The sequence below is a fragment of the Apium graveolens genome, chromosome 3, assembly GCF_009905375.1.
Source record: "Apium graveolens cultivar Ventura chromosome 3, ASM990537v1, whole genome shotgun sequence".
NCBI lineage: Eukaryota > Viridiplantae > Streptophyta > Magnoliopsida > Apiales > Apiaceae > Apium > Apium graveolens.
The window spans coordinates 10,313,588-10,329,063 of record NC_133649.1 but is presented as its reverse complement, the minus strand read 5'-3'; the positions used below and the strand labels follow the sequence as shown (position 1 = coordinate 10,329,063).

Below are 15,476 nucleotides of genomic sequence, written 5' to 3'. Positions count from 1 at the left end.
TCTCTTCTGATATTAGCCCGTTTCAACTGTCCAAGTTTCGATAGACTCTTTTCATATCCCAATTCAGCCATTAACTCCGAAGGGCTGAGTCCTCTGGAATTGAGAAAGTACAATCTTCTGGAAGATGTAAAGCCCTGCGTACTGTACCAGGAGTGACTACAAAGGATGAATCACCCACTTGGAAGATAATACTGGGAGTTCCACATTTACCACCATCATCAAAAAGTCCAGTCCTCCAAAGCCTCAGAACTTGTTGGCTTGAAAAGAATTCAGGCTGTGTTAATGCATACCCAACCTCACTATGTGCAAGAAGATCTTGCACAAAGTGCAATTCAGATGAAGCTTCAGTGTGATCAAGAACTGCAGCATAGTTGTTGGGGACAAACTTAGCTCCATCAATGATTAAATCCTTTGGTGCCATGTGAAAAAAAATGAGATTCAAGTATGCCTGTTAGGTGTTTGAGATAATGTCTGTATGAAAAACCAACGTGAGAAATAAAGAGAAAGAGAGTAAAAGTAAGGAGAGAGATAAAATATTAAGAAAATAAAAGATTAAAGAAATCTTCTCTCTGTTGTACTTATACTCTGAACAAAAATGTTACCGTTGAACACCTGTCAGACATGCAGTAATAACGGACAGTTACTGGGCTCGAGAAAACAGGAATCATTACTTACCCATTTGCCTAGTTTCAAGGAAAAACCGTTCCTTTTATCAAGAGAAACAGTTTTAATTCAAAATTTAAACCGTTATCACTGATTGAATTATTTTTCACTGCATCATTGATATTCTGAGAATACATCACATGAAAATGACCAAGAAAAATTAGATAAGTAAGTGCTGAAAATGAATCAGAACTTAATATAAAACAAAATTTATATGGTCATCAGAATATCAATCAGGATTTATCAATACAAGATAAAATGACTCAGAGACAAAATCTTGAAGAAAAAAAAACTTTCATTAATATATCAAGACAATACATTTATGAAATGGAAAGTACATCAATACTTATACAAGATTTTCCCTAAGCTTCTAAACCTAACATCAACAGCCTTAGTCCTAGCTAAGAAGCCTGACAAAGCTGATGATGAAGAAAAACAGGAAGAAGACGAGATTAAGTCATCTTCTTCTTCCTACTCTCGACAAACAGAATGGCGAGTCGGATGATTCGCTCTTGCTGGCGGAGAGCTTCCAGCCTTTCCTCCTCCAATCGCTCCAGATGGCGATGGTAGTCCATATAGAGGAACAGAAGGTGTGTCAGTACCTCCTGTGGGACAGAGTCCCATATCTCCTCAGGAATGGCTGTGACATGCCATTCCTGCTGCCACTTGGCACAACTTAGCTCCATATTGAAGTTTTGGTAGTTCAAAAACATGTTGTATCTGACCATTGTGTTTTTGAAAGAAGAAGTATGAAGATAAGTGTGTGAGAAGAATTTGATGGAAAGACTGATGTGAAGTGGCTGCTTATATAGGCAAGAGAATGCCAGGAGACGCAAAGAAATTGAATGCTGACAGGTAGAATTAATTCTACCTCGTCTCCCTAGACTTTGAAAAAGAATAACATTCATTGGAAAGAGGAATCATGGTTTAAACCGCACAAGAAACAAGAAATAGTGGGCTGTTCAAGTACGAATACCATTAATCCTAATCATAGTGACTATTAATCTTCCACTTCAACATATTCTAGTTCGAACTGAGACTGGTACCAAATTTTATTCACAGATAAGCCAAGTAAAGGATTAGACTGGGAAATCAGAACTTAGACCTATACCAGAACTTAACAGTCATCAGAACATAATTTCTTAACTCGAAAAAGGAATGCCCATCTTAGTAAATCCTCATACAAGTTCTGAGTTACAGACTTCAGAACTTAATCATCCAAACGTATAACTAGAACTTGTCCTCAGAACTTGTGCAACAATGACATAATGACTGTTTATCTACAATAACATAGACCACCACAGAAATTTTCATCATTCAGATGGAGTGATTAGTGTGTGCATTAAGCTAAATAACAGACAAAGAGTAAAGTCTGATTCACGTCAGTACATCTTAGAAATAAGGCATAACTAAAATTTTGCTAAAGAGCTGTCATTGTCCTGAAACCTACTGATGAACGAGTTCATGCTTGAGTCCACCTCAACTGTTTTGTGCTAATTTTATGCATCTTTTGAAATTCTATTTTACAGTGGCTTCTCAGTGTAAGTGAGTCACAACTGTTTATCAGAATTTATGCTATTATCAGAGTATTTCTCCAGTAATCATAGAGTGTGTAAAGTCACCAAGAAAATATTTTGCTTTTCTAATGCATATCTACTTAATACCAGCAATGCACTTGGGTCGTCCCTTCCACATTTTTACTCTAGATCTCAAAGGAGTACCTGATTTTATTCTTTGATCTTTTTGCTTTTTCTTTTGATAAGTGAGGTTTATCAGCACTTAGTACATTCAGCAGTTTTACTAGTATCAGAACTTAACAGATGAGTAGCATTATTCTAATTTGTGACTTAGTAATAAGATATACAAAGTAAACTTAATTAAGCTCAATTATCAGAATTTGCTTGTGTCATAGGGTTTCCATTGAAATAATTACTTCTTACATGGAATCATTTGTTTATTGAAGACTACTAGGTCAGTATCTAGCACAGTTATCCTCATAGGATTGAATAGGTACTTGAACAGACATATCACTTATTAGAGTTTAGAAACATATATCAGACAACAGTCAGTACTTAAAGACATTTATCAATTAAGCATAGAATACACAATGAGATTAATTCTGTAAATACTGAGCATAAAGTCTGATAACACAGAACAAGACTAAGCAGATTTAGAGAAAGAACCTGAAACCATTCCAAGTTCATTTACCAATCTTGTAAAAGTAGCTTCACACAGTGGTTTTGTGAAGATATCTGCTAGTTGTTGAATCTATGGGAACAAAATGCAATTCCACTGTACCTTCATCCACATGTTCCCTGATGAAGTGGTACCTGATGCTGATGTGCTTTATCATTGAGTGTTGAACTGGATTACCTGTCATAGCAATAGCACTTTGATTATCACAGTAAATAGGGATTTTGAAATATGTTAACCCATAATCCAGTAACTGATTCTTCATCCAAAGAATCTGTGCACAACAGCTTCCTGCAGCAATATACTCTGCTTCTGCAGATGATGTGGAAATTGACTTTTGTTTCTTGCTGTACCAAGAAACCAATCTGCCTCCAAGAAATTGGCAGCTTCCACTTGTGCTTTTCCTGTCAATTTTGCAACCTGCAAAATCTGCATCTGAGTAACCTATTAGTTTAAAATCTGATTCTCTAGGATACCATAATCCCAGAGCAGCTGTTCCTTTAAGATACTTAAAGATTCTTTTTACAGCTGTTAAGTGAGGTTCTCTTGGATCTGCTTGAAATCTTGCACAAAGACAGGTCGCATACATGATATCAGGTCTACTAGCAGTTAGATAGAGTAGAGAGCCAATCATACCTCTATAGTCGGTAATATCTACTGATTTACCGGTATCCTTATCCAGTTTTGTCGCAGTGGCCATTGGAGTGGATGCACTTGAACAATCTTGCATTCCAAATTTCTTCAGCAAGTTTCTGGTGTACTTGGTTTGACAAATAAAAGTGCCTTCCTCATTCTGCTTGACTTGAAGGCCCAGAAAATAGCTAAGTTCCCCCATCATACTCATCTGATATCTTGACTGCATTAGCTTGGCAAACTTTTTGCAAAGTTTGTTATTTGTAGATCCAAAAATGATATCATCAACATAAATCTGGACCAGAAGTAAGTCCTTTCCATGGTTGAGATAGAACAGTGTTTTGTCTATTGTCCCTCTGTTGAATCCACTTTCCAGAAGAAACTGAGCTAAAGTCTCATACCATGCTCTAGGAGCTTGCTTAAGTCCATAAAGTGCTTTATCGAGCCTGTAGACATAATCTGGATGTTTGGTATCTACAAAACCTGGAGGTTGTTCAACATATACCTCCTCCTCCAATTCTCCATTGAGAAAAGCACTTTTCACATCCATTTGAAAGACAGTAAACTTTTTGTGAGCAGCATAAGCCAAGAATATCCTTATGGCTTCTAACCTAGCAACTGGTGCAAATGTTTCATCATAATCAATTCCCTCCTGTTGAGAATATCCTTTTGCAACCAGCCTTGCCTTATTCCTTGTAATTATGCCATCACTGTCAGTTTTGTTTCTGAATACCCACTTTGTACCAACAACAGATCTATTCTTTGGTCTTGGCACTAGGGTCCAGACTTTGTTTCTTTCAAATTCATTCAACTCTTCCTGCATTGCTTGCACCCAATCAGCATCTTAAAGAGCTTCTTCCACTTTTTTTGGCTCAGTCTGAGAGAGAAAAGAATTGTAAAGACATTCATTTGAAGTACCTGTTCTAGTTCTGACACCTGCATCAGGATTTCCAATTATCAAATCAGGTGTATGTGATTTTGTCCACTTCCTTGCAGATGGAAGGTTTTCTCTAGAACTGGATGCTCCCCCATGATCCATGCTATTTTCATTTTCATTTTCTGATGCTCCCCCTGAAACTATGCTCTCTGAGTTGGATTCTTCAGTATTTAGATTTTCAGCACTATCAGAACTTGGCTTATCAGAACTTAACGAATCAGAACTTGAAGAGCCAGATGTATGTTATGATGTTTGTTGAGATGTGGTAGGATCTTGAGTATGCTCCCCCTGCATAGGTGCATCTTCCTTTGACGTAGTGTCTACAGTTTCAATAACATCAGAGTTTAATCCATCAGAGTTTACAGTATCAGGACTTAGACTATCAGGATTTTCTGTATCAGAATTTGAGTCTTCATCTTCAAATCTCAGCTGATCATGGTCAATGAAATCTTCAAGACCAGTAATCTTTTTGTCATCAAAAGAGACATTGATAGATTCCATGACCACTTTTGTTCTCAAATTATAGACTCTAAAGGCTTTTGTGGAAAGTGGATATCCAACAAAGATTCCTTCATCAGCTTTTAGATCAAACTTTGATAGCTGTTCAGGATGAGTCTTGAGAACAAAACACTTGCATCCAAATACATGAAAATATTTCAGATTTGGCTTCTTTTTCTTCACCATCTCATATGGTGTTTTTCCATGCTTGTTAATGAGTGTTGCATTTTGAGTAAAACAAGCAGTCTGCATAGCTTCAGCCCAGAAATAGGTTGGAAGCTTTGCTTCTTCAAGCATTGTACGTGCAGTTTCAATGAGAGTTCTATTCTTCCTTTCAACAACTCCATTTTGCTGTGGAGTTCCAAGAGCAGAAAATTCCTGCTTTATTCCATGGCTTTTGCAGAACTCTTCCATTATCAAATTCTTGAACTCAGTGCCATTATCACTCCTTAAAGCTTTCACAGAATCTTTGACCATTTTATCCAGATGTTTGATATGATCAATCAAGGTTGATGCAGTTTCACTTTTTGTATGCAAGAAATACACCCATGTGTATCTGGTGAACTCATCCACTATGACCAACGCATACTTCTTCTTTGCAATAGACATGACATTTACTGGACCAAATAGATCAACATGTAGTAGATGATAAGGCTCAAGAATTGATGATTCAGTCTTGCTCTTGAATGAAGATTTTCTTTGTTTGGCTTTCTGACATGAATCACAAAGACCATCAGGAGCAAATACTGTGTTTGGCAATCCTCTCACGAGATCTTTCTTGACCAGTTCATTTATATTGTTGAAATTTAAATGAGAGAGTTTCTTATGCCAATTCCAGCTTTCTTCAATTGATGCTCTACTCATCAGACAGATTGCAGAACCATCAGTACTTGTTGAAAGCTTAGCTTCATAAATGTTACCACGCCTGTATCCTTTCTGAACAACTTTGCCTTTAGATTTACTCACAATTTCACAATGTTCTTCAAAGAAATCAACATGATAACCTCTGTCACATATTTGACTTATACTCAGTAGGTTGTGTTTAAGTCCTGAGACTAGAGCTACTTGTTTAATTATGACACTTCCAAGATTGATATTGCCATATCCCAATGTTTTTCCAATGTTGCCATCTCCATAAGAAACACTTGGGCCAGCTTTCTCCACAAAGTCTGATCGCAGGGCCTTATTTCCAGTCATATGTCCTGAACATCCACTGTCCAGAACTAGAATATTTTTCATGTTGTCCTGCAATCACAAAGACCACTAATTAGTAATTTTAAGGACCCAGACTTGCTTGGATCCTTTGGCCTTATTAAGTTTATTAACATTTGCAGCGGATTTAGCATCAGAGTTTATGTTAACAATTTTCTTATCAGAACTTACATTATCAGACTTTGAATCAGAATTTACACTAGAAGGAACAATGGAAACTTTCTTCAAAGAAGGTTTTATTTGATAATAATCATAGTACAAACTATGATATTCCTTACAAGTATAAATGGAATGCCATAAACTACCACAATGAAAACAAGGATTTTGTGGTTTGTATCTAACAAACTGACTCTTAACTCCTGATTTTGAAGGTAAGGAGTTAATATTCTTATTTTTCCTGCAAAAAGAAGCCAGATGGTTAGAACTTCCACAGTTATGACATGTTTTCCTAGGAGCATCAGGAACAGGTTTATAATCATTGCTTTTATTCACACCTTCCTTTCCATTCCTATTTTTCCTAGGTGATTTTACCTTGTTTGCATTCTTAACATCTTTCAGCTTATGCTTAAGCTGCTTCTTTATCATTAAGCCTATGTTCACTTCAGCTGTCTTTTCCTATTTTAGTTTGTCAGAAGTTAATTTCTTTGTAACTTCTGATTTTTCATTTTCAGACTTTACAGTTACAAACTTAACAGGTTTTAACTTTGGCTTTTGCTTATCAACAGACTTAATTTCTTCAGTTCTTTTATCTTTCTTATCTTCTCCATAACCTAAGCCCTCTTTCCAGTTTCCACTACTTAGCAAATTTTGAGTTGTTTTGCCAGAGTTAGTCCAAGTCCTGATAATCTCTCTTTCCTTTTCTAACTCAGTTTTTAGAGATTCATTTAATTTTAGCACTTCATTCCTAACATAAAAAGCATCATCTCTATCCTTCTGAGTTTGATGGAACATGACTAACTCTTTTTCTAAGAAATCATTTCTTTTCTTAAATGCAAGATTTTCAGAAGTTAATCTTTTACATGTTAAAGTTTGATCTCTATAACTAACAAACATGGTTTTAAGATATCTTCTCAGCTCATTAATATCATCAGTATGAAAAGCATAAGTAGTCTGAGGTACCTTTGTTTCAGCAGCTTCAGAACTGCTCTCAGCACTTTCTTTATCAGCATTTGCCATCAATGCATAGTTTTCCTCACTTTCAGAGTCTGAGGTGTCTGTCCAGCTTTTCTGCTTTGTGACAAGAGCCTTGCCTTTGTCACCCTTTACCTTCTTGCAGTCAGGAGATATGTGGCCTTTCTCACCACAGTTATAGCATTTAGCATTGGTGTAATCTCCTCTGTCAGACTTTCCTCCTCTGCCTTCAGATCTTCTGAAATTCTTCTTATCAGAACTTATGCCTTTCCTGGAAAACTTCTTTCCCTTCCTGAACTTCCTGTATGCAATCTTTGTGATTCCTTTCACCATAAGAGCACACAGCTTCATCATCTCCTCATCAGCATCAGTCTCAGGCAAGCTTTCAGAATCTGAGTCATCATCACTCTCAGAACTTGATGACTCAGTATCAGACTTTATGAAAAGAGCTTTACCCTTGTCTTTCTTTGAGGAAGCTGCTTTGGGGAATTCTTCTTCAGCCTTAAGAGCAACTGTCCTTGACTTTCCTCCTTTCCTCTTGCTTCTTTGTTCCATCTCCAGCTCATGAGTCTTGAGCATTCCATAAATTTCGTCAAGAGTTGTTTCATCAAGATTGTAGTTGTCTCTTATTGTCGTTGCCTTCAAATCCCAGCATTCAGGAAGAGCTAACAGGAACTTAAGGTTTGAATCTTCAAGATAATACTCTTTATCAACCAATGACAAATCATTCAAAAGTTTGACAAATCTATCATATAAATCATTCAATGACTCATTAGTCTTTGAGTCAAAGTGTTCATACTCTTGAGTGAGTATTGTCTTCCTGTTCTTCTTAATTGTGTCAGTTCCCTGACACCTTGTTTCCAGAGCATCCCATATTTCCTTAGCAGTCTTGCAGTTGATTACCCTGTTTGACATTACATTATCAATGGCACTATGCAGTAAGTGTCGTACCTTAGCATCCTTAGCAATTGATGCTATGTCTTCAGCAGTATAATCACTCTTATCTTTTGGTACGGTCTTTGCTGCTTCACCTGCAACTGCAACAGCAAGCTTGGTTGGTTTGTGAGGGCCTTCCTTGATTCTATCAAGGTATTCTGGATCTGTTGCTTCCAGGAACATGGTCATCCTTACCTTCCATATGGGATATTCAGATGGTCTCAGTATGGGAACTCTGATGGTCTCATACCGACTCTGAATTTATGTATTTGGTGATTCCTCAGTTTTGGTAGGCATAGTTGGAGTTTCTGTGTCCGACATGATTGTGTTTGGATCTTTAACTGTATGTATGTTAACAGATAGGCTCTGATACCAATTGTTAGGTCACACACACACTGTAGAGGGGGTGAATACAGTGTATAGTATACTCAAATCAAACTTTAAGAACTTAAGTAACAGAAAACAAACTTTATTGAAACAATAAACTCTGTTACAGTATGGAACTGTTACCTCTCAGTGATGAACAAATATCACGAGAGCTGCTAGGGTTACAATGAATAATCTTGTCTAATAATGATAACACTTATAGTGTAAACCCTATATCTGTGTTTATATACTACACAGTTACAAGATAATCGCTAATTGATATGGAATATAATTCTGCTTCCTAAAATATATCAATCAGATATCTTTTCTTCCAAGTATTCCATTCTTTACGAAATTCCTTCTTCATGCATATCTCTTCTTATGTTTATCTTGATCTTCTTTCCTTTAATCAGCTACTGTCCTTATCTGATTGTCCTTCAGCACCTAAGTTCTGATATCTATCTTCTGATGATTATCTCCTGATAACATAAGTACTGATATCCTTAAGTCCTGACTTCCAGTATAAGTACTGATCAACAGTTAAGTACTGATTTATCCTGTTCAAATAAGATTTGAAAGCTAAACATAAAACATATTAGCCATGACATTATCAAATATATCTAACAACTCTGAATGATGACAGACTGCACGGCGGGAAAGAAGAGAAGAAGTTGGTATATCAAAACTGGTTTGCAGCCGGTTTTGAAGAGTGGTGCTCTGGGTTCATAGCAAATGACCCAGAATATATTTTTTCCAAGTTTGATGAGGATACCCAAAAGTTGTTAAATGATTTCAGAATCAGGGCTGTAGACTCAATCAAAAACAAAAGGATCATCCTAGGTCTGGAAGAGGATGACGCGTCCCCTGCGCCTTCTCCACTTCAAACTCAGCCTCCACCTTCTTCCCCAAAATAGTAGGACAAGTCTCAGGATACGCCCCCTACCTAGGACGCATCTTATATATATATATGAACTTTTTATCTAAACTATCTCAAGGGTACAGGCCCTTTTAATCCGTGCAAGTTGTAAACTTATGACTATTTCTGAATATTGTTGGTACTTCTTTAAGGTTTTACACCTTGAATTATTTTCATGCATATTTTGCTTTCCTGATTATCTTGTTTTCTCATACTATGGGCGCGTCTTTAGCTCATGACGCGTCTCCCTTTGCTTAAGATCGCCTATGAGCCTGATTTTTCCTTATATATACAAATCAAATTGTTGTTATCCCCTTAACATTGTAAACTAAAAGATATCCTGCATGGGCGCGTCCTCATATTTAAGAGGTGTCTACCTTATTTACTAATTTAATTCCAGCGACATAGACTGTTAACATCATGTAGGGCGTGTCCTGCCTTGCGGACACGTCAAGATACGTTATATTAATCCCTGTTCTTTGGCTGCTTTAAATTTACTGGATGATATATTTTTCCCTTAGTATGATAACATGTCGTTATACTCTTTTCTATTCTTACTATGCAACGCACAATATATGGGCGCGTTCTCATGCATGAATACGTCAACCTTTAATTTTTGAAGACGGGTGTTTTAGAAATAACCCGAAGTAATATGATGATTGACATCAGTATGGACGCATCCTAAACCAGGACGTGTCCTCATTTTTAGTTATTTCATGGAATGCTAAAATTAAATTTTTAGACAAAGAGGGCGCATCCTACCAAAAGGAGCATCAACCAAGATTATGCATATGTTTGCTTTATATTATTAAAAATTCATTCAACAAGTTATATGATAAGCGCATCTTTAGCTCAGGACGCGTCCTAATTTCAGTTTCACCTGATTTTCCCTTAGCTTCCTTTTTCAAGTTGTATTCCTGCCATCCCTTAATCTTGTAACTAAAGAAGTATACCGTCAGGGCGCGTCCTAGATTGAGACGCGTCATCGTAATTCATTACATAGTTTTATTCTCAGGACACGTCAATTTATTAGGGCGCATCACAAAACCAAGCAAGCAAACAAACAAACAGCTATTTGCAATTTTTTTAAAGTCTTTATTAATAATGCGTTCTAGTGTCAAAAGTGCACCAGTCCCACGACTACTATACTCTGTGGGGAATTTATTCAAAAATACGGTCCTTCAACTAGTTCTAAGGTAAGTAGTACATGCACTACCCCCTAGGCTAGGAGGAATTTTATTGCTTCTAGTCTAAAATTTGGGCACAGCCCTAAGTATATAACTAAAAATGTAAACATGTATGTAAAGGGCCAAAGTTGCGCCTTACTGATAATACTTTCGGAGGTGCTCCGCATTCCATGCGCGCGGAACCAACTTCCCTTCCAAGTCTTCAAGGTGATAAGTCCCCTTCCACAAGATTGCTTTATCTTGTATGGTCCTTCCCAATTAGCTCCAAATACTCAATGCTTGGGATTCTTTGTGTTTAGCATCACCTTTCTGAGCACCAGATCTCCTACCTTCAGCAACTGTCCCTTTACCTTTTTATTGTAATACCTTGCAGCACGCTGTTGATATGCCGCAAGCCTCAGCTGGGAATTTTCCCTTGCTTCTTCCAAGAGATCCAAATGAAGCCACTGGTTAACTTTTGCATCTTCCTCCCTGTAACGATCTCTACGAAGCGACCCTGAGCCAACTTCCACAGGGACCATAGCTTCATACCCGTAAGTCAACATAAACGGAGTTTCTCCTATAGTAGATCTTGGAATAGTGTTGTAGGACCACATCACTTTTGGGAGTTCTTCAGGATAATTCCCTTTGCGTTCTTCCAGTTTTGTCTTGAGGGTCTACTTTATTATTTTATTGACAGCCTCCATTTGTCCATTACTTTAAGGATGATAAACCGCTGCAAATTCCTTCTTAATCTTCAAATCCTCACACAACTGTCGTAACTTCTTGCTATCAAACTGCTTTCCATTGTCAGACACAAGTTTGTAAGCGATTCCAAACCTACACATGATGGAGTTGAAGACAAAGTCTCTGATTTTCTTTGTGGTGATAGTCGCCAATGGCATAGCTTCTGCCCACTTAGTAAAGTAATCAACCGCAACCACTGCATACTTGACATCTCCTTTAGCTTTGGGCAATTCTCCAAAAAGATCAATTCCCCAAATGGCAAATGGAAAATGTCCATGGACTCACCATAGGCGTCAAGAGTGTCACTGGTATAGATGAGTAATTTGTAAAGCGTTGGCAGCGATCGCATGCTCTAACAAAATTCACAGCATCCTTCTTCATCGTGGGCCAATAGTACCCTTGGCGTAAAACTTTCATCTCCAACGAGTTACCCCCGAGTGATTACCACAAATTCCTTCATGTACCTCCCTTAAGATGTAATTCCCCTCTTCTTCATCGACACACCTAAGCAGCGGTTGATTAAAGCCTCTTTTGTACAAAACTTCATCGTACACCACATACCTCGTAGCCTGGTAGCGGAGTCGTCGAGCCTTGAAATTATCCTCAGGAAGTGTTCCTTTATGAATATAGGCAAGAATAGGCATCATCCATGTTTCCTTGGGAGCCTCATCTACTTGCATCACCTCTACCTCTAGGATACTAGGAATATTTTGGATCTCTAAAGGTATAGATCCCAACAACACAGCCTCCTGCTAGGATCCCATTTTTTCCAGAGCATTCGCATTGTTGTTCTTTTCCCGCGGTACACATTCCAGCCTAACCTCTTTAAACTTTACAATCAGGCGCTGTGTGCACCTCAAGTATAATTCCGTTCGCGGTCCTCGTGCTTGAAACCCCCATTCACCTGGTTTACCACCAACTCTGAGTCACTCTTTGCAATTAAGTTCCGCACCCCCATTTCCAAAGCGATCTTTAGGCCATTGATCAATACTTCATATTCCGCATCATTGTTTATCATATAAAATTTGAAGTGAATTACGCTCATCAGATGATGGCCCTCCGGGGATACGAGTACTATACCTGCACCTGCTCCTCCATTTTTAACTGCTCCATCCACATGTAAAATCCACTAGGGGTGCGGAAACTCCTCTAAGACCTCCTCAGTATGAGATGGATGCGACACCACCAAATCCTTATCATCAGCCTCAGAATTAAATTCTAAAAAGAAATCAGCTAGAGCCTGATCTTTGATTGCTGTGTGGGGCATATACTCCAAGTCAAACTATCCTAACTCCATGGCCCATTTCAACATTCTCCCCGACGATTCTGGCTTTTAAAGGACTTGCCGCAGAGGATATGTTGTACGGACTTCAATTCTATGGGCTTGGATATATGGGCGCAGCTTTTTTAAAACAAGGATTAAGGCATAAACCAGCTTCTCCATACTTGCATAGCGGGTTTTAGTATCGTGCAATCGTTTGCTCATATAATACACTGGTGACTGTTGCGCATCCTCTTCTCTCACCAGCACTGCGCTGATTGAATACTCAGAAACTGCAAGGTATAGGATCAGAGATTCCCCATCCAATGGTTTTGACAATATGGGAGGATCCCCCAGTGGTTTCTTGATCCTCTTGAATGCTTTCTCACATTCTGGTGTCCATCAAAGTCTTTCCCTGCCACTTTAATCGCCTTAAAAAATTCCTTGCATCTGTCGGATGATTTAGAAACAAATCGGTTCAGCGCGGCGATCCTTCCAGTTAAGCTTTGCACCTGCTTCACACTGGTGAGAGACTTCATGTCTAGTAGCACCTTGATCTTTGTAGGGTTAGCTTCAATTCCTCTATGGTTGACGATGAACCGAGAAACTTTCCTGACTCAACACCAAACACGCACTTCTGCAGATTTAACTTCATGTGAAACCTCCTTAGAATGTTAAACATTTCTATCAGGTGCTCGATATGATCATTTGCTTCCTTCGATTTTACTAACATGTCGTCTACATACACTTCCATGGTTCTTCCAATCTGATTCTTGAACATCATGTTCACCAACTGTTGGTAGGTCGCGCCTGTGTTGATTAATCCAAATGGCATCCCTATGTAATAATATAACCCTCTATCAGTGATGAAGGATGTATGCTCCTGATCGGGGCATGGGAATTTGATTATAATCGGAGTATGCATCCATAAAGCTTAGAAAGGCATGCCCTTCCGTCGCGTCGACCAACTGATCAATTCGTGGGAGCGGAAAACTGTCCTTCGGGAAAACTTTATTGAGATCTGTGAAATCTACACATGTCCTCCACTTCCCATTCGGCTTTTTCACAAGCACCGGATTCGCAAGCCACTTGGGGTAGAAGGATTCTTTAATCAACCCCACTTCTAACAGTCGATCTACCTCTTCCTTTAATGCTATCGCCCTTTCCCCGCTCACCGGGCGATGCTTTTGTCGTATGCCCATGCACTTAGGGAAGATACTCAATCGATGACACATTACCCCTGGGTCGATCCCCGCCATATCTGAATGACTCCATGCGAAGACATCGAGATTTTTAATCAGAAAATGGGTAAGCCTTACCCTCATTCCATAACTTAACTGATATCTTACTTTCAAAATCTTGCTTGGATCATCTTTGTCGATTGGAACAGATATCGTATCCTCAGCCGGCCTCGTAAAATCTCACTTCTCCCTTCCAACTTTTCTTCATTAATTTCCTTATGCACAACATCTCCCACATGGTTCACCATGACTTCCTCCACACTGTGAATCCTTGAAACATTCCCCAACATCCAAGCAGGAGTGTTGGTTATATAAGTTTCTTCTTCTTTTGGGTCTTTCATAAGGTAATGGGCATGAACTTCTCCATTTGGTTTCACCTAAATGTCTGCTGTATCTTCAATTGGGAGACTCTTTCCTTCATACCTTCTCCTTCGAAATTCCTTGACGGCTTTATGATAGCAGTCACGCGATTCATATTGCGACCCTCTCAGACTTCCCACTCCGTTAGGTGATGGGAACTTTATCATCAAATGATGTATCGAGGTTATTACCCTGAACGCTCGCAAGCAAGGTCTGCCCACCAGCACATTATGCACGGAGTCCCGATCCAGCACTTTGAAGTCTATCATTTGAGTAATAGACAGATCTCCTTCCTCAAGCGTGACAAGAAGCCTAACAGAACCCATAACTCTTACTGCCTCTCCAGTAAAACCGTAGACGTGTGCATCTTCAAAATTCATGTCACTATCCGGGAAACCCAATTTCTTGTATATGCTGTAATACAAGATGTTCGTAGAGCTCCCGTTGTCCAAGAAGACTCGATGCACGTTCATTGCCCCAATAAGCATAGTTATTATCAGTGCATCGTTATGGGGATGATATACCTATCTTGACTCTCTTTCCCTGAACGTAATATCAGCAGATTCCCCTTTGAATATTTTTGGAGGTCTATCTTCCAAGCTATGAATATTGGTGAGTAGAAAATGTTGCGCTTCTCTAGCACTTTTCTCCAGGGCCCGATAACTATCTCCCACAAACGGATGTCCCCCCAAAATTGCCCTAGTACTACCAGCTCTTTGGAACTTAACCTCTGCTATCTTTCAACGTCCTTTGTCTGTGGGGGATGCCTTTCATCTTTCCCTTTGTCGTCTCTTCCTCTGCATCATTTTACCTTGTCAATCCACTCTCCCAAATATCCAGCCTTGATCAATTCTTCCATTTCATATTTTAAGTGATGACACTCGTGGGTGTCGTGACCGGTAGACTCATGGTACTCGCAGTATTTTTTCTTGTCTCTACTCTGCCATGAAGTCAAAAGATCTGGTTTCTTGAAGATTCCTCTGTCTTTATTTACCTCAAATATGTGATCAATAGATGCTTCCAGCGGAGTGTAATTGTTCACCCTATTTTCATAGTTCGACAGTGGACTCCACTCTCTCCGCACGTTCACGGCATTCACCCTATTAGGGCTTCAGGCATTCCGCCGATAATCTGGACTCGCGGATCTGTCTCTCCTCTTAGCTTGCCCTTTGGAGTTGTGGGTATTATCATTCTTCTTTGTCTCGGCAAGTGATTT

The 15,476-nt window shown here is 38.9% G+C and overlaps 1 protein-coding gene across 1 annotated transcript; it reads right to left on the bottom strand.

Moving 5' to 3' along the window:
• Window positions 1-14,277: 14,277 nt before the first annotated feature.
• Window positions 14,278-14,748, bottom strand: LOC141713859 (uncharacterized). Its single transcript, XM_074517427.1, has one exon. It carries the CDS (start codon window positions 14,746-14,748, stop codon window positions 14,278-14,280), a length of 471 nt encoding a protein of 156 aa, XP_074373528.1.
• Window positions 14,749-15,476: the final 728 nt, after the last annotated feature.

What these genes read in the sequence shown, in the direction of transcription:
- LOC141713859 (XM_074517427.1), bottom strand. Translation starts at nt 14,748, where the DNA reads ATGCTTATTGGGGCAATGAACGTGCATCGAGTCTTCTTGGACAACGGG.